We start from the raw sequence: 19580 nt of genomic DNA on the forward strand, positions 1-19580 counted from the left end.
AATGGGCTTAAGCCTACAATTTGTGTGTGCCTCCGACCAAACGATGTGACAAATTTACGTACAGCGATAAGGGTTGCTCGTGTTGTGGAACATGAACTGGAGTTCCTCTCTACTAGTCGTATTCCTAGGTGAGTGGTTGAAGAAGATGACAATTCCTATAAAAAGAAGACTACTACTGCTGGGTTTGGATGGTCTTCTATGTCTGCTAAGCAAAATTCAACCAATTCTTTTATATCTACCGATCCTCAACCCTAGTCTTTATCAAACAACTCTTACCTATTAGAAAAAAAAAAATCAAAGTACTTCATACTATTCCCAAGCTCACTCCTCTGCATCTCCTATTCGAAATGCCAGTCTGAACATATCACAAAAACAGGCTAGCCAATATTCCCACCGCGAGTATATGGACATGAGGGCCAACGTACTTTGTTTCTGTAGTCAGCTACCATATAGGCATATGCATGTCTATCCAAATAAGTCTTTACGGACACTTATTGCAGCGGAAGATGAGGGAGATGATGTGGGTGAAGAACTAGACGAGTTTGAACGCATTGATCAACCTACCCCAGGATGACCCTACTTCATTGGATATTTCAGATTTTCACTCTAGCCTTGGGGACAAGGCTACTTCAGTAGAGGGTGGCAATGATAGAACAATAGTGGATTGTTTACTCAATGAGAAAGAAAGGAAATTAGGACACAAATAGAAAGGGGAATCAATCAAGCAGCATAATTTCAGATTACCAATAAAGCATAAGTCATGAGATTGCAGTAGGCAATCAGGGAGGATATTAACATGGAATCAAGGGAGGATATTATTCTATTCACTTTCCTATACAATATAAGAGATTACAAATAGGGAGTCTTTCTTAGTATTGAGGCAGGACATGTTTCACCCTTTCAATAACAATAATAATAGTTAATATTAATATTAAATTAATTAAATCAGGTTTGTTGTCGTCGCTCTTATAAGATTTCCATTATTGGGCCTCTAAAACACTTATGAAACCAAGATTTTCAGCCCATCATCCTTTTTTTTTTCTGAAAGAATCATCCCAATCGTTATACCCTGCACCACGGTGCACATAGCAATGTGCACCACGTACGTAAAACGATGTCGTTTTGGTGTTAGTAAACGCGGATGCGAATGACTCCAGGGAATTCATTATCTATAATACACATAATCATTATCTAGAATACACAGAATGTTTGTCCAGAATACACAGAATATTGACACACAATACACAGAACTTATCCTCTTAACATTCGAATGCACAAACACATCACAACCTGTGTTAATAACATAAATACACAGAATATTGACACAAAATACACAGAACTCATCATCCTAAACATTCGAATGCACAAACACATCACAACATGTGTTACTAACATGAATACACATAACAGTTGCCTAGAATACACAGAACAGTTGCCTAGAATACACAGAATGATTGCCTGGAATACACAGAATATTAACATAAATACAGAGACCGGCCGAAACGGGAAACGTGATTTCTAAAAAAACGGACGATTAGTTTACAATGCTCAAAACGACATCGTTTAGGTATGTGGTGCACATTGCTATGTGCACCGTGGTGCACGGTATAATTTGCCGAATCATCCAATTTTTGTTATTCGATGGGCCATGTGACTTGTCTACCTTATATGGTATATCTTGGTCCAAAATATATGTTTTTGTAGTTAATGGAAAAATTATTGTGTAGACTATGGTCTATATAGTTGTGTGGACCATAATGTAATACACATTTTTAATATACTAAAAGTATATTATTTGTGTACTGAATGTACATTATTTAAAAAATATTAAAAAAATCATGTATTTTCAAATAATGTACTTTATATATACAAATAATGTGTTTTTAGTATATTAAAAATGAACTTTTTATTTATGATTCACACAAATGTGTGGACCATGGTCCATAAAATAATGATTGTAATGTGTCTTAGTTATTAGATCACCGCAAATTATTATGTGGATCCGAGTACACCTTGCAAAGTAAACTCAAGTTTTGAATGTTCGTAATTTACATACTAAATGTTCACAATTTACCTATTAAAAATTCACAATTTGTATACTACGAACACACAGTGTTAACATACACAATTTATGTGTTTTGACTTAAAAACACACTTCATATTCTAGAAGTTTACAATTCCAACACTAAAAATACACAGTTTAGGACCAGGGTCCACCTTGCAAGGTAGACCCTGGTTCGTAATATAACAACTCATAAATCATGTGTCTGTAAATATATTGAAGACATAATATATTAATTACAAACACATAATATGTTAAATGTATATTATGTGTCTGCACTTAATATATTATATGTATGTAATTAACATATCATGTGCCTTCAATTTATTTAGAGATACATAATTTGTTAATTGCACGTACATAATATGTTAACTGTACACACATAATTTGAATGTCATTTTAAACCAAGATCCACAATATAATGTGAACTCTAGTCCATGGTATAATTTGTTCCAAATTATATGTGCATATTGAAGTACACCTCACAAGGTGGACTTTGATACATGTTTATTTTTAGTGTATTACAAATTCATTTTTAGTGTACTAAGTATTTTTTTTTTTCAAAAAAAAAAAGTATTTATTTTTAGTAAGCTCACTTTTATTGTATTGCAAGACAAAATGAGTTTATATTATACTAAAAATGAAAATATATTTGGATTTACCTTGCTATTTGAACCCTGATCCATAATATAAATATTGTCAAAAAAACATGAATACATCTTGAAAGCTTAATGTCGCTACTTAAAAGAGGTAAACCAGAGAGCTCACACATAAAATCAAGTTTAAAACATTATAATTATCAAACTAAATATCCAAGTAAAGTGTTTTATACATTTAAATTTTATGGATAGAATCTTGTTTAAATTTACTTACATAAAATATTGATTTTAAATGAATAAAACAATAATAATACAGATATTAGACAAAAGAAAATCCCAATTCTGTTAACTAGTACTATTATAGATAATGATGAGGTACAAAAACCTACAAGAAAAACAAAATAGACATTACTTCTGCTAATCAAACTCATTATGTCTCTCTCTTGCATTTCTAACAATTCATTTTTAATATATTGAGTTTTATTTTTTAAAATATAATATATTATTTTCAGTATATAATAAAAAATATTTAATATATTAAAATTAAACATTTATATGTGAACTATTGTTTATTTAAAATTCATTATGTCTATCTTGCATTTCTAACAATTCATTTGTAATGTGGACTATTGTTCATTTGCTGACAGTAAAAGAGCAAGTCACGGATTACTAAGCGATTTATTAGAGGATAATTAATAATTTGAATGTCATTACCACACGGTAACTATGTGCTCGATTTTGTGTCTATATATAATTTACATCAAATATAAATGAACTGAATTGCTCATACAAACATTCTCAATAATTGTGGATTTTCTAATCCAAAAAAAAAAAAAAACAAAAAAGAAAGAAAAGAAAAACCTGCATGTTGTTGCTTACAAGTTAGAAACTAGTAGTGGATGAGATGATAATCAATACCATAAAGACAGTTTGGGAGCTTTCTCATTCAATGGCGGAAACTACGAGAAGACCAAGGATCACAATCAAAATAGTTACGTGGTTTGAAACCAGATGGCTCCAACACTCCATTATAGTCCCCACATCTACCATACCCCCAGTTCCTTCTTCTAGTAGATTGCCCACCTTGTGTTTGTATAAACTACCCATAAAGGACTCCACTTTTCAGGCATTCTCTTTGCTGCTCTTACTGTGAGTTTCATTTTGTTTTGCAATGGCTGTAGCAACTTTTTCTTGTGGGTGCATTTCTCGGAGTTTCTCCAATTCTAAGTTGATTGGGAGACGACCCAATTTCAGTCATGGTATTCTCGGAGGTCCTTCCTCACTAGGTCCACTTCAAACAACATATAGTGTTTCAAAGAGGTAAAATTCACATCCCTGGTTATGCAACTATTTTTTTTCCTTAGTAGTTGAAATCTTTGAGCAATTTTTATGATTAGTTGCGGATTTACACTGTAGATGTCCTTAGGTCATTGTCTTATCTGTCTTTGAAATCAAATTCTGGAGACATTTTAATTTAAATTTTTATTATTCTTTTTTTGTGTACTGTTTGAGATCTCTCTACATATTATCCTTATGGTAGGTTGGCATTGTGTTCAAGTTCAATCATTCCAAAAGCATCATCAGCCACTGTTGAGGTTCTTGGACTCTGCTGATTGCTGATAGATACAATTTGTTTTTATGCATACTATTACTTTTCCTTATTTGGTATGATTAAATATGATTATTTGTTTGACTGGAGGACAGAATGAAAGCTCACAAGGGACTGCTGAAGTTCCCATACCTAAAGTCATAATAGATTTGGATTCCGATCCTGATGCAACGGTAGTAGAGATCACATTTGGGGATCGTCTTGGGACTCTTCTAGATACAGTATAACCATAATCTCTTGATTCAAATTCCCAGTATTATTGCAGATGTTGCTGGTTTTGCATTAATTTACCCATGGTACAGACTTAGTCCTGAGCTATATGCATGACCATCTTTAACCCCTAAGTTATGCATGGGGTGACAATTTTAGTCCTGGAAGGACCAAATCAGCCACTTTATTAAGTGACAAATTGATGGTAGAAATAGTCTCCGAGGGACTAAAATCACCCCTTCGTGCTGAAAGGACCAAAAATGCAATTTTCCATTAATTAAATTTTAGAAACCATAGATGCTTTTTACATAGGTATGAAGAACATTTCTTAACTTTTGCCAATGCATATTTGTCTCAGATGAGTGCACTGAAGAATCTTGGGCTTAATGTTGTTAAGGCAAATGTCTATCTTGATTCCTCTGGAAAGCACAACAAGTTTGCCATCACCAACGCGTAAGCTTACTTCTAGACTGATTATGCTATTCTGTAGTTGCCGGTTAGGTTATTATGCTTGACTTGAAGTCTTAAACTTTACTGAGAATGGATATTCTGTTTCTCTTTGTTTCAAGTCCATGGATTTCATTCAATTGAAGGATGTGTTTTGTCTTAACTAAAATTCTAAGCTGATAGTTGGACTATATTTTTATATTTTATATTATATTATGCTCAACGCATTCTTCAATAAATCCATTGAAACTACAAACCACACCAAAATCACTGTGATTATGGTTAAAAATTAAAAGTTGGAGTAATTGGATGAGACTAGTTGATAATATATCTTGTAAATTGACAAAACTGTTTGTTTGCAAATGAATTGTGAGCCCAGCATTGTATAGCAACATGATCCCTAATGAACACTCAGTTTGAACATGGTGAGCATTTAATTCAAATGTGATGAACATTAGAATCCTAACTATTTAATTATAAGTCAATGACCATTTTATTGATCAAAAGACAATTTAAATGTTTGCAAATGTATCAGTAGGCTCACCTGGACAGCGCTTGTCGTACATACAATTTGTGCATGAATTGTATTCATATATGTGTCTAATTCTGCAAATTGTCTAGTCACAATCAAGCTGCTAATCAATACAATTAGGCTCTTTAATCCTACAGTTAGTTCATTTTCTGAGAATAATTTTAAAAAATCAATCATCATGTTGAGGTTTATTTGATTATTTTGCTTCTCTATGTACTCATCTGTTAGAATAGATTTGTATGATACCAATTGAAATATATATATATATATATATATATATAGAATCTGGATCAGAATAAAAGTATTCATATTATTTTTCAGGGGAAACAGAATTACAATAAGGGATATGTTTTAGAACAATATAATCTCTATATGTAACTTTCATCTTCACCTGTATACTGCATCAGTTCCTGAGTGGCACATTATTTCTTAATTCTGATGATTCATTCCCTTCCCATGTTTCTAGATCTACAGGTAGAAAAGTGAAGGATCCAGAGTTGTTGGAAGCAATTCGCTTGACAATTATTAACAATATGCTCGCATACCATCCAGTAATTAATAAATGCTACTTACCTGCATTCTAGATGTTGATTTAAAGCAAGTCTTGCTCGCTTGGATTTCATCTATGCTTATTTTAATATGATGATTTGTTATTCAGGAATCAAGTTCTCAGTTAGCTATGGGGGAAGCTTTTGGTGTTTCTCAACCAAATCAGAAGGTTTGTAATTGAGAGAGAGAGATATATATATACTGATTCCAGAATTTAGGCATACTATGTACATATGATGATTATCTTACTTTTTATCGTCATCATGAAAATATTCAGATCGATGTAGACATAGCAACCCACATTCACGTCTACAATGATGGTCCTGAATGGAGGTGAGTTCATAGATTTGATTTGTTGTGTAATAAACTAACAATATACTGTCTTGAGGTAGTAACCTCTGTCTACTTCACAGTTTACTCTGTGTAGAGACAGCAGACAGGCCTGGATTAATAGTTGATCTTGTAAAGAACATTACTGACATAAACATTGACGTCGAATCAGGGGAGTTTGACACCGAGGTATTTGCTAATTCCAAATAATCATATTAAATCATCACAGATGTACACCGTCAGCATGTTTTTCTGTATTGTATTTGCTCCTCAGGGATTGTTGGCTAAAGCAAAATTTCATGTCAGTTACAAGGGCAAAGCTCTTATCAGGCCCCTTCAACAGGTAACCTATTTTCATGCTATATCGAATTAAAGTGTTATTACCACTTTTGGTCTCACGAGTTGAGTGGCGTTCCCACTATTGTTGTCACGAGTTGGGATGCTTGACTTTCGTTTTTTTTTTTTTTTTTTTTTTTACCACTTTTGGTTCTTCCGGTGAAATTCCACTGGATTTTAACACGTGACTTGCAAGTAACAAAAGTTTATATGCAAAAATGATCATTCACATGACATGCTTTAGTAAAAAGTGTGATTTTCCCCATAAACTTTCATCACTTGCAAGTCATACGACAAAATTAAGTGGGATTTTACCAGATTTCTCACCTGAATGACCAAAGGTGAGGAAAAAAAAAAGTTGTGCACCTACAATGGCAATTCTCATAGTCGTGCACCAACAGTTGAAATGCCACCAAACTTGTGAGATTGAAAGTGTCAAAAACTCTTGAATTACGTATTGTTGAAGAGCATTTGATACTCTCCTTATTGCCATTCTGAACTGAAGTAATCTGCAACCTTCTGAAACTTAACCTTGTAGGTTCTTGAAAATAGTTTGCGGTATTTTTTGAGGAGACCAACCACAGAAGATGCTAGTTTTTGATACTATAAGTCGCTGTCTGCAGAAGATAATGACAGAAAAAGACGACCATAGTAAGTCTTCTCGTTGGCTGCTGTTATAGAATGAATGAATGAATGCATGCATGCATGCCTGGAAATAGCTAAATGCAATTATGTTAATTATTGTAAATTTCTGTTACAAACAAACAATCAATTCCAAGGTATTACAATGTGCACATAATATACACATGAATTCTAGTGCTGTAGTTTGTACAACATCTTGTCATGTTGTTATTGTTCCACATGTTATTGGAAGTTGACCTTTCAACTTCATTGATACCAAGGGAGATGATATACTTTGGTGATACCATTTTTCATTAGAGCAACCTCAATAGTGGGGTTTTTAGTTAGAATTTTTGTTGCCAAGTAGGAGAAAGAGGGTGGAGAAAAAGAGGAAAAAAAAACCCAAAAATTATTGTTGTTGTTTACACGTGGTTGGTGCACAAAATGCTCACTAGCAGCGGGGCTTCTTTTTTTTTTTTTCCTCCACTATGGGCACCACAAAAAACTCTATCTTGTAAAACATGCATTTACATTCTCTCTCTTTCACCTCACAAAAACTCAAAAAAACTCTTATTGTGATTGTACTTATGGCAAGAAAAAAAAACTCCAATTACTCTTAGGGCATTAACAATGTGGTGGAGATATTTCTCCTTCAACATCATTAATCAAGGTATATTTATCTTTAAATCATCATCTAATATTATTATATATTAAACAAAACAATAAAAGAAAGAAGAAAGTGACAAACAGTTGTCCACTACTTTTACATACCAATCATTATTGCATGGACCATGATCTACACAGCTGTGTGGACTATGGACTATAAATAAACAGTACATTTTTAATATATTAAAATTAAAGTACATTATTTTTGTACATAAAGTATATTATTTTAGAGTACATTTTTTAAATACTGAAAATACATTATTTTATATAAACTATCAAATAATGTACTTTCAGTACAAAAATAATGTACTTTTAGTATAATAAAAATGTACATTATATCCATGGTCCACACAACTATATGAACCATGGTCCGCATAATAATTTGCCTTTACATACCAACTAGGCACATTTTCACAAAAAACATTAAACTTGATCAACATTAAACTTGATCTGTCCCTTGTTTTTTTTTTTAGATTTTTTTTTAATTTTTTATTTTATAAATATAAAAATGAACTCATGAGTCTTCATTGAGAGTTTACAAAATTTTTATCTTGATTCTTCTAAGTAATCATACTAGTTATTTTTATCTCATTTAAAGTTAGTTCATAAAAATATACTATTCTAAAAAATTACAATAAAAAATTATTATAATAACAAAAATCCTACTCTATAATAAAGTAACAGACTTTTGGTAAAGAAAAATTATTAATTTTCTCGCCCACAGAAAACGACGTTGTTTTGCATGCAATATAGTCATTGTGTGTGTTTTTTTTTTTTTTTTTTTCCGCAATCAATTAACTATTTAAATTGTTTTATTATCAACATTTTAAAAATGTCTGCATCCATATAGAATTAATTGTTTTCGTTTCCAATATGTTTTGCTTGACAGTGAATTAACTTCAAAAATTTTAAATATTTTTTAGTTGTATTGCAGCCATCCTAAGAGCATTCTTATTAATAGAGTTATTTCGCGAGTTTTTAGGAGTTTTTGTAAGTGTGATTAAGAAAGAGAAAATAGGAGTAGGAGAAAAAAAAAGAAAAAACTCTAGTTTTTAAAATATATATATATATATATATATATATATATATATATTATCAGGCGCGCCTTAGGCGCGCTAGTTGCAGCCACAGCAACTAGCTTTGGAGTCCGCAACGTTCATTTACTATTCCAATTTCCCTAATTTGCAGAAGAACCAAATCATTCTCTCTCCCATCTTATCTCACCTCCATGTAGACCACTACTGTTCCATAAACCCCAAAATAATTTTTGATGGGGATGCTCTAAGGATAATAATTATTTTCATTTTCCAATTGTAGTTTTATTGTTTAGCTGATATAGATCAGAAATTAACCTTCAAATACTACCAAAACTAATTTTAAGTTTTATTTAAATCAATAGTGCTTGCAAATTAAATGATGAGGATATGTCAAGAGATTTTAAATACCAATCAGAGTTTTAACATTGTGGTTTAGTGGCACCCGGTTACACCCTCACATGTGAGGGGTGGTTTCGAGCATTAGTGGAGGCGTTATTGGCTCTTTGTGCTTCATTTGGTTGAGAAAGTAGCTATTAACAGATACTATATTGTAACAGAGTCAATAGTACTAAAAAAACCTTGAGAATTAAGGCTGAATTGAAAGTTTGGAAGTTAGGAAGTCACTTAGTTGGCCTAAAATAAGTGATAAATCATTTGAAAGGTCCAAATTTCATGGATGCACAAGAGAGAAGGCAAATGATTGAAATTAAATCATTAAAATCATATTTGAAGGGACATGGGGCAAAATAAAGCTTAAATTTAATGTTTGTAGACTCTTGATATATTTTAGACTCTTGGTATTTCATTTCAATTAATAGTAGAGTGTTATAAAGTGATGTACATGCCTATATAAAGGCTAAACACGATGAGTCAAAAAGATAGATGATTGAATTAAGATGAATCCAGAAAAAATGTTTAGACATTTTATTGTCTCTCTTGTGTGTTGCGAGATGTTCTTCTAGGCTTATCAAGATATCTTTCAATCTTGTGGTGCCATCTATTCCTTATCACCTAAAATCAAGGTATGAAGAAAATATCTTTATAAAAAAAAAATCATCTACCCAGCCCCAACATCAACCAAATTCATTCTCTTACACCCCAAATCGTAGTTCTTGTACGTACTTGCTGTTTTGGTGAGGAAAATATTAGGCAATGACAAAGATGGTGTGGTGTCAAAGTTTTGTAGGAATCACTTCCCGAGTTTGTACCATTCTCTCAAGGATGACAAATTGGAAGTGTTAACATGTGTTTAAACTAGGGAATAAGAGTCATGCACATCACATACATGTTCACTCAAGAGCTTGGTTCATCAAGATTGTTGTAGTAGAATGCAATGGTAAAAGCAAGTATTCAAATGCAATATAAAGAAAGCTAGGAATGGAATTGCTCATCTATCACATGATGCTTCTAGTGTCTTAGGTCTAGGTTGTGACATTGCAATTGAGACATTCAAGTGAGGCTTTACAAATGCATTTCACCTATCGATTTACTAAGCTTTTTCTTGGTATAGAACACCTTTAAGTGACTATATATGATCCTAGGAAACATTTCATCGAACACTTGGTCTTCACCTCATTCCAATCTTAGGCCTTTCGAATCTTAAAGAAAGGAAATACAAATTGGCTTGGAGCTACAATTGATCTAGCAATCTCTTGCCTAGATCAATTGTCTTAGAACTACCAAGGGAGTTTGGCCGGACTCACAAGGTGCAATCAAATCCCCAATTGTAACAAGAACTCAATCAACAATCGCAATACACAATTTGATTTGGAATTACATTTCATACTAGCATCATACAATAGAATCACAATTCAATTCCTATAAAAGACCTAGCAGCTCATTGTAGCTTCAAGAATCATCATTGCATCAAGGATCAATCAAAACAAAGAAATTAAAAGTAGAGTACCAAATTTGATTGGAATAGATTCAATCTACAATTGTCTTCTAGATTCAAGAAGGTTGTCAAGCTTCCATCACCAAGAAGATCTTCAATCCAATGTTTAAGAGGTTAGAGAGAGAAATTCTAGAACTAAGAATGAACTAAGATAATCTGAAAGTTAACTAAGCTACCCCCTAAAATATCTAAATATAGACTTTCCCTCCAAAACACTTCTTCAATTTCTCCCTGGGCAGCATCCACGATGCCATCCACGAGTGTGGTGCGCTCGTGGATCGCGCACTTATCCTATCAACTCTCCTCTCCACGTTCGTGGACACCTTAGTGGAAGCGTACTATTCTCGTACCACGAATGCTCCACGATCGTGGAGGCTTCATTGAATGCCTTCACTTCGTACTTCTTCTTTGGATGCTTCGGTTCATACCCATATGCATTCCTTTAAGCTCAACTCCCTTCACAAACACTAAAGTGCAAGACATGATAGAGCGTTGCAACACATTAGCACATTCAAGCATTTTAGACCATGAATCAACCACAAAGGAAATTAATTTTTGAAAGGAACAAAGGATATCAATTTAAGCACTAATTAACCCTATAAGGACCCTTATACATGAGTGTCTTTGGCACTTATCAGGCAACCAGATGACACTTTGACAAATCGATTCTCGTCCTCATCTGTATCAATACCAATTATTCTAGACTCGTCCCGAAGGATCCTTATTAGTTTGGTATAAGAGCAAAGGGTTGATTCCTCACATGAAAATGGGTACGATTCATCCAAACATGTCCTCCAACCATTTCCCATACCCCACATCAACCAAAATCCACAAAAACGACGCCTACACATCAAGAAATCAGTTAGACGGAAATATGGAAAATGGATCATGACTTGTGCTGTGGAGTTCTAGGCCTTGAATCAAATATCAAGCCGGGAGAATTCGAATCATTTTACTATAGAATTCTTTTATTAAAAAAATATGAGAGGTTATCCATTTGATTATCTAATATAATTTTTTTAAAAAGATAGTTAAATTATGTAATGAATGTTAAAGTTTTGGCTTTCAGCAAAACTTTATATACCTAAATTGATATACATTCATACATTGATATGCAATAGTTCAATAATAAAAATGGTATCAGAATATACATTCTATCATTTGCACTCACCTGCATTTTAAGAAATTAGTATAGATTGAAATTAACAATTATATATTACCAATTAGTTCATAATAGATAAACTATAATATTGAAATTAAATGATGAACAGTAATAGGAGGTAATATCATCTAACACAATTAGAACAATGATTAGTACGATTTTTCAATGTCTTGTTTGGTATTACAAGTTATATATTCAAACCATAAGCCAACATGCTCAAAAATGAAGATTACAAAGTAAGTAATTTTTAGAATTTAGTTCTGGTGGAAAATAGTCTATAACTATTGCAAATTCTAATATATAAACCCACATATAGCTAATAACCTTGTGGTTTAATGAAACGAAGTAATTTTCTCATATCAGAGGTTATGGATTTGAGCCTCTTCGTTAGAACAACTATGGGATCACCAAGTACACAATTAATTTATAAATAAAGCATCATGAGTCATCCATTCCATTATCTAAAATTAAAAAAAAAAAGTGAAATTCCCCAAAATATAAAGAGGTATTTGCTTTCACCATTACTTAACAACATACATAAATTGATTTTATGTATGCTGTAAAATAGCAAAACAATTCCTATAAAAATACATGTAAAACACTTATAATTTAAAATTAAAATACACAATTAATTTATAAATAAAACATCATACATACGATTATTTATTTAAATCTGACTACAAAATTGTATCCATTTGAAGATGTAAAGTAAAAAATAAAATAAAAAAATTGTATCCATTTGATGATGTAAAGTAAAAAATAAAAAATAAAATAAAATGGTCTAATACTAATACACTGAAGTATGGCATCTACCATGTAGTGTGATGCCATCTCGGTTACCATTTCAAATGAGTGGTTATAAGTTCATATCTCGGTGATGGGGATTTAGATTTTTTGGACTGAAAATATTTGAGAAAGTATAGAATAAATACTACTCTGTAAAGAATCATGAGTATTAGAAAAAAACATTGAAGTATAATAAAAAAAATTAAACATTCTCTACAACATTTATTTTCCTTCTCTTAAGCTTATAAACATACATAAATTGATTTTATGCATGTGGTAAGATAGTAATAGTATTTAAATATCATAATTGTAAGAGGCATATGGTGATATGGGTAAGTAATGTACAAAAATTAATAAATGCACCAAGTTTTTTTATTTTCTGTCATTACTTAACAACATACATAAATTGATTTTATTATAGCGTATGGGAAATCTAATCCATAATAGTTTCTCCAGTTTTTTTATTTTTCCGTCATCCATACATGTTCTAAAATATTTATTTGCTTTCTTTTAAACATATCAACACACATAATTGATTTTATGTATGTAGTAAGAAAGCTAAACCATTTCAAGATAAATGTAAATAGAATGTGTGATTTCAAGATAAAGTTCAATAATATAATGAATAACTAAATAATTTAAATCTAGCTATAAGCAAAGCATTCATTTGAATATAAAAAGAAATTCATAATTAAATTATAATCATATAAATATAATATATTAAAGTGCTATTCTAGTTAATTAATCACTTTAAAAAATTAATATTTACTTATAAACACTGTTGCAAAAATCCCCGCCTAGGCACCCGCCTAGGCGCTAGGCGCTCCTAGACCGAGGCGAATTGCTCCCTAGGCGTCTGCCTAGGTGGCCGACCGCCTAGCGCCTAACTCGGCCGACTGGGCCGAGTAGTCGGCTGAATTTGGTCGAGTTAACTTGCCCAACTCGGCAGTTAGCTGAGTTAATTCGAGTGAGTCGGCCTTGTTAATTTTATTATTATATTTATATATATTTAAATTTAATTATTTATATAAGTAAGAGAAGTAAGAGATATATATATAATATATATAATATAATATATGACATACACTAACACATATGAATTAATTTTTTGTTTTTATAGGTCGCCGCCTAAAACCGCCTAGGCGCCGCCTAGTCCGCTTAGGCGCTAGGCGCTAGTCTACCGCCAGACTAGTGCCTAGCGCCTACTGCAACCATGCTTATAAAGAAAAAAAAAACAAAAAACAACATTGTATGTGATAGGGCCATGGGCCCCGTAGGCCGTAGCTATTTTATTAAGAAGATCTTGACTCAAGAAGAATAAAAGTCTTAGTGGACTAGGAAGGAAGGAAACATAACGGTCTAGAGGATAAGGGAGCAAAAGATAAACGAGGTAAAGCTAACATGGTTTGAACTCACAACTTATGGGATAACAACACAAACACCTATCAGCCTAGCTACTCAATCTTTGTGTATAAAAATGCAACAATTTATACATATTCAGATGAAGAGCGATATGACAATTGACAAGTAGTGGGGTACGTAACACATTAATGGCCAAGAATGGAGAATAACCAAAATCGAACAATTGTCAAACATATGGAGAGTCCTTTGCACTATATAAGGGGCTTATTGTCGCACTTTAGACATCATCTTGGAGTTCATTATAATAGGAACACTTAGGGTTCGACTCCCAATAACTACAATATCATTCCTAGTTATTCATAGTTCTCTATTAGGGCTATAATATTTATTTTTTTTCTAGTCCACTACTTGGACTATAATATTGATTATTTGGGGCATTATCTCGGGCATCGCACATGCTCTGTTCGGCCTAGCACCCTGGATAATAAAGTTATAACTTTCCTACCATCGTTCCATACATTCATACCGAGTTTATGATGGACTCGATCCCAATAAAATCATCATTGGCGTCGTCTATGGAGATTGCTACGAAAAGTACCTATTTTTAGTCTCTACCCATTGTACATTTTCCCTTACGCAATCAAACCCGAGATACGCCGAAATAGGTGAGTCACAAAATGAACGTTCACCAAATCTATATGAACACCTTAGTTGACAAGGCAGGGGGTCGGTCTGGTTTTCGAGGATTGGTCCCCCAACTAGAGAACACAAGAGGTCTTACTAGCACTATAGTTGTCCAAGGAGATCAGACATCGTTGTCGGCGAAACAAACCAAGGTCCCTCAGGGATTAGACCTAGTGTCTAACCTTTAGCTCGAGAGATAGCAACAACAAAGGGGGACACAACATCTCGAACCTGTCCAACCATTGGCAATCGACCAGAACACGTGAGTAAGCCCCCTCCTAGCGGGCTTAGCGCTCTGCGAGCTAGAATGAGAGCACCACAGAGGCCTCGGGGTCAAGGTCCTGAGCCCACGCTGGGAGGTAAGTGGAGAAAATTTCCAAGAGAGGGATTCGAATCCGACTTCGAGGAAGCCATGGACGAAGGTACTAATCACACCTCTCGCGGGCTGACAAGTTGTCAAATGCACGCAATGAAGCCTTCCCCAAGGGGTGGGTGTCAATAGACTGAACGCTAATTTCAAGGAACTGGTTCGGTGGAAAGAACATAGTAACCTTCTGGTGATCTCAAAAATCACAATCACCCCGCCCTTCACACTGATGATTATGAATGAACCCCTCCCCACTATTTTAGATTTGTGAAAAGTTTATTATCCCAGTGTTTAATTTTCTTCAAATACATGTGAAATCTGAGAATGAAACATTATGAAATTGCCTACAGCTAGAACTGTATTAAATCAAGAAAGCAGATAGATACACATAGAGGATTTGACTCATTTAAACTATACATTCAACTTAATTATGAAATGAAACGGTGTTAGAATACTAGCACCATCTAAAAATAGGTCTAGGCTGGATATGCTGTTTCTCACCCTATATCACATAATTGTGCAGAGACTTGTTGAACCTGCATCTTTATACTCATCAACAATTGGCAGGTACTGAGCCAGGGCCAAATAACCACCAGAATAGTTCGTGTCGTAGCCGAGAGAATGTTCATGCAAGTCCCTAGCATAGGAGTCTTCAATGGCATTGTAACGATTGTCGTATCCCTGCCGAGTATAAGGAGGAGAAGGAGATGCATATCTGTCATAGTTGTTATAGCAAGTCATTCGTGGATCCCTAAAGGTGACTCGCTTAAGTTGTGCATGTTTTCCTGATTTCGATAGTGCCCTTAACAGAGCATTGGGTTCCACTTCACCAGCTACCTTTTGCGATCCCTTGTTCAGCATCAATATAATTGTAACAGAATACACTCCTTCACAATAGTAATTTAAAGTATTTACTTTGATTTCTGATATCGTTCGAGAGCATAGAAGTAAAAAGTTTTATAAATAGATAGTATTTTAGTTTAGTGTGAACAATTTGATATTTTAACAGAAATTGAATTGAGCACTTCCATCAACTTCATTTTGCATTCATCACACTGCACATCCACTTTCAAAACAAAATCCTAGAAAGGAAAAAAAACACATGACATTGATGTTAACATGGATGTAATTTCTTGGAACATAATAAAACCTAAAACATGCATGTTTAAGGATATGAAAAGCACATAAGTAGAAGCTAAGATGCATGTAATGTAATGACATATTAACATACAACTTCGACTTTGAGCTCCACTCCAGCACTATGCAAATCAATGAAAGGTTTCAACCATGAAAAGTTAGGATTATTAATATGTTTGCAGGAGGAGAAGAAGAAGGATCAGAGTGCAGGGTAGAGTTTGATTATAAATGTGGTAGATATGTATGTGTGTGTGTATATATAGGAAGTAACTCAAATGCGGACGTGAGCTCCCATGCGGTCATGCGGCTTCATATGTGTCATTCAATTGGATTAATCTAATGGTGGCAATTGCAGTTAGCGTAGGTTAAGTGGAGGGTTTTTTGTTAATTGAAATGGTGTATTTTAGTACATGGTGTGGTGCGTTTTAATACATGTTGTGGTGCGTTTTGTTACGTATGTTGGTATATTAACTGTGTTGTGGAATGATGTGTTTTAATCCATTCGCTGGTGCATTTTCAGTTTTCATACATAGAATGGCGTGTAACTGTGTTGTGGAACGATGCATTTTAATACGTAGAATGATGTGTATTTTAACACATGTTTTCTAATAAGTGTAATAGTGCATGTTTATAATCTGGGATGCTGATTTTCAATAAGTAGAATTGTGTATTTTAACACACGTTATGGTGCATTTTAATACGTAGAATGGTGTATATTTTAGTACATATTTTCTAATATGTGTAAATAGTGCATGTTTATAATATGACATGAGGCACGTTGTGGTGCATTTTAATACGTAAAATGATGCATTTTATTACGTATGTTTGATGAATTTTAAGTGAATACGTGCATGTGGTTATAGTGTAGAATGATGTGTTTTATCTGTCATCTAGTGCATTTTAGTACGTAGAATGGTGTGTATTGTAACACATATTTACTGCGCGTTGATTTGATAACTTGTTGTCATCTAATGGCTAAAAAACAGCCGCACGACCACACCTAAGAAGCATGCAACACTTAAACTCAACTCTCTCTCTCTCTCTTCTCTCTCTACATATATATATATATATATATATATATATATATATATATATATAGAGTCATAATCAGGTATGGTCGCGTCTTAACATGCGGTCAGTGCGGCTGCACCACTATGTATACAGATATACACTACTCAATGTTAGAAAATGCAACACACAAATATGCACCTTTAGGTACGCATCACCAAAAAACACACCACTAGATATGCAAATATACACCACGCAATGTTAGGAAATGCACCATTAGGGGCAAGGGAGTTATGGTGCATTATTTTGGGCATGTGTTGTTTTTTTTCGGTGTTTTTGTGTATTTTCATTGTGGTGCATTTTCTAACATTTAGTGGTTAATCAATATATGTTATATATGCAATACTTACTTTATTTATTTATTTAAAACAAGGATAAAATTGGTTATTGAACAAACCCTAAGTACGGAAAGCAAAAAGGGCAGAGTCATTGCAAGAAGTTGAACATCCTCTACTCTACAGAAGATAGTAACCATTACTCAAATCAATTAAATCACAAGGCTAGATGCCTATATGATATAGCATACTATTGTAAATCGAGTAGGTTCAAGTGGATGACTCACTTGTATTGAAAACAAAAAGTCCAAATTCACAGGAAAGATTAAGAATAAGCAAACCAATTTTACAAGATTCAAACAGAGCACCTCGCATCAAGTGGATGACTCACTGGTGCTTTACGCGACAACCGCTACTGCGCCATTGCCTGAGTCGGTCGCCGTTACTGCGACTAGGGCGTTAACTGCTGCTCTGCTCTGCGTCTGGAATTTTGGTCAACTGAGATAGTTAGAGTTAGGGAGAGACTGACTTAAGAATTTTGGTTTCATCTTATCAAAAAAAATCTAATACTTAGCGACGGATTTAAAAATCCCTCGCTATATATAGCGACGAATTCTAAAATCCGTCGCTAAAATGTGAAAAAAACACCATTTTAAATTTACAAAATTCAAGTTTGTATACATAGCGACGGACGGCTACCCATCGCTAAAATATAAAAGTATTCCCGATTCTAAATGCAGTGACGGATTTTAAAATCAGTGACGGATTTTAAAATCCATCACTATATAGCTACGGATGCTAAAATCCATCGCTATATTGATTTTTTTTTTAAAAGTCAGCTTTACTAATTAAACTCAAAAAACTTCTTCTTGAATATCTAGCGACGGATCTCAATATCCGTCGCTACATTTTAAACTCGAAAATCTTCTTCTTGAATATCTAACAATGGATTCATATATCCGTCGCTAATTTGTAGCAATTAAAATTATAAAATAAGCCCGCGAAATATCTGTCACAAATTCGTCGCCAATTCGTATCTAATTTTTGCGGTAAAATTTACCGCTAAAATTAGCTACGTATTTAACAACGGAAATATTTCGTTACAATATCTCGCGAAATTCTGTCGCAGAACTGTCGCTAATCCGTCGTTAAAAATTAATTTAACAAAAATATTAAAATCTGTCACTAATTTGTCGCTATACTGTCGCTACATTAGCAACAGAAAATATCCTTCGCTATTTCTACGTTTTTTTTTGTAGTGTCAAACTTTACACATCCAAATGTAGAAATGAAACATTATTGTCTCACGAATGCTTTGACCTGACCTGACCCGTCTCACGAATAAGGATCTGTGAAACGGTCTCACACAAGTGTGACCCATAATAATAATAATAATAATAATAATAATAATAATAATAATAATAATAATAATGCATGGTATTCATAGGGTAAATAAAGATTTTGATTAATTTACAAATTTTTTATCAAAGGTGTTAGTAGTTCAATGGTTTGAGTGTGTGCTAATGTTTAGAAGGTTGCAAGTTCAAATCTAGTTGTGAGCATATTTTGGTAGATGATGGATTGTTGGTTTTTAGGTGAGATTTATGTTCATCCAAAATTTATTTACATGAAATTGAATAAGTGATGTTTGGGATTTGGTTATTTATATATTTTGATGGTAATACTTGGAGGTTTTGATCTCTCCTTTTTTGTTATAATTATTATTGTGAGAATTGAGTTTTCTCTATTTGGTTTTGGCCCACGGTTCGTGAATTCGTCCGGTTGGTTTGGATTTGGTTTTGGCCAACGGTTCGTGAATTCGTCCGGTTGGTTTGGATTTGGTTTTG

The 19580-nt window shown here is 33.4% G+C and overlaps 1 protein-coding gene across 3 annotated transcripts; it reads left to right on the plus strand.

Annotated features, from left to right (window-relative positions):
* The first annotated feature begins 3619 nt into the window (after positions 1 to 3619).
* LOC116010117 (ACT domain-containing protein DS12, chloroplastic-like) lies at positions 3620 to 16182 on the plus strand. 3 transcript variants are annotated; one of them, XR_004096891.1, is made up of 11 exons: positions 3620 to 3981; positions 4202 to 4256; positions 4366 to 4491; positions 4839 to 4933; positions 5926 to 6010; positions 6118 to 6177; positions 6286 to 6341; positions 6422 to 6527; positions 6613 to 6681; positions 7213 to 7325; positions 15777 to 16182. XR_004096891.1 is itself a non-coding variant. In XM_031249388.1 (10 exons), exons 1-10 carry the CDS (start codon positions 3833 to 3835, stop codon positions 7273 to 7275), a joined length of 864 nt encoding a protein of 287 aa, XP_031105248.1. In that variant the 5' UTR covers positions 3621 to 3832; the 3' UTR covers positions 7276 to 7597. The 3 variants fall into 3 exon arrangements, 1 of the variants encoding a protein (XP_031105248.1); XR_004096892.1 differs by having other exon boundaries at positions 15821 to 16182; XM_031249388.1 differs by lacking the exon at positions 15777 to 16182 and having other exon boundaries at positions 3621 to 3981; positions 7213 to 7597.
* Positions 16183 to 19580: the final 3398 nt, after the last annotated feature.

The sequence above is a fragment of the Ipomoea triloba genome, chromosome 2 (genome assembly GCF_003576645.1).
Source record: "Ipomoea triloba cultivar NCNSP0323 chromosome 2, ASM357664v1".
Classification (NCBI taxonomy): Eukaryota; Viridiplantae; Streptophyta; class Magnoliopsida; order Solanales; family Convolvulaceae; genus Ipomoea; species Ipomoea triloba.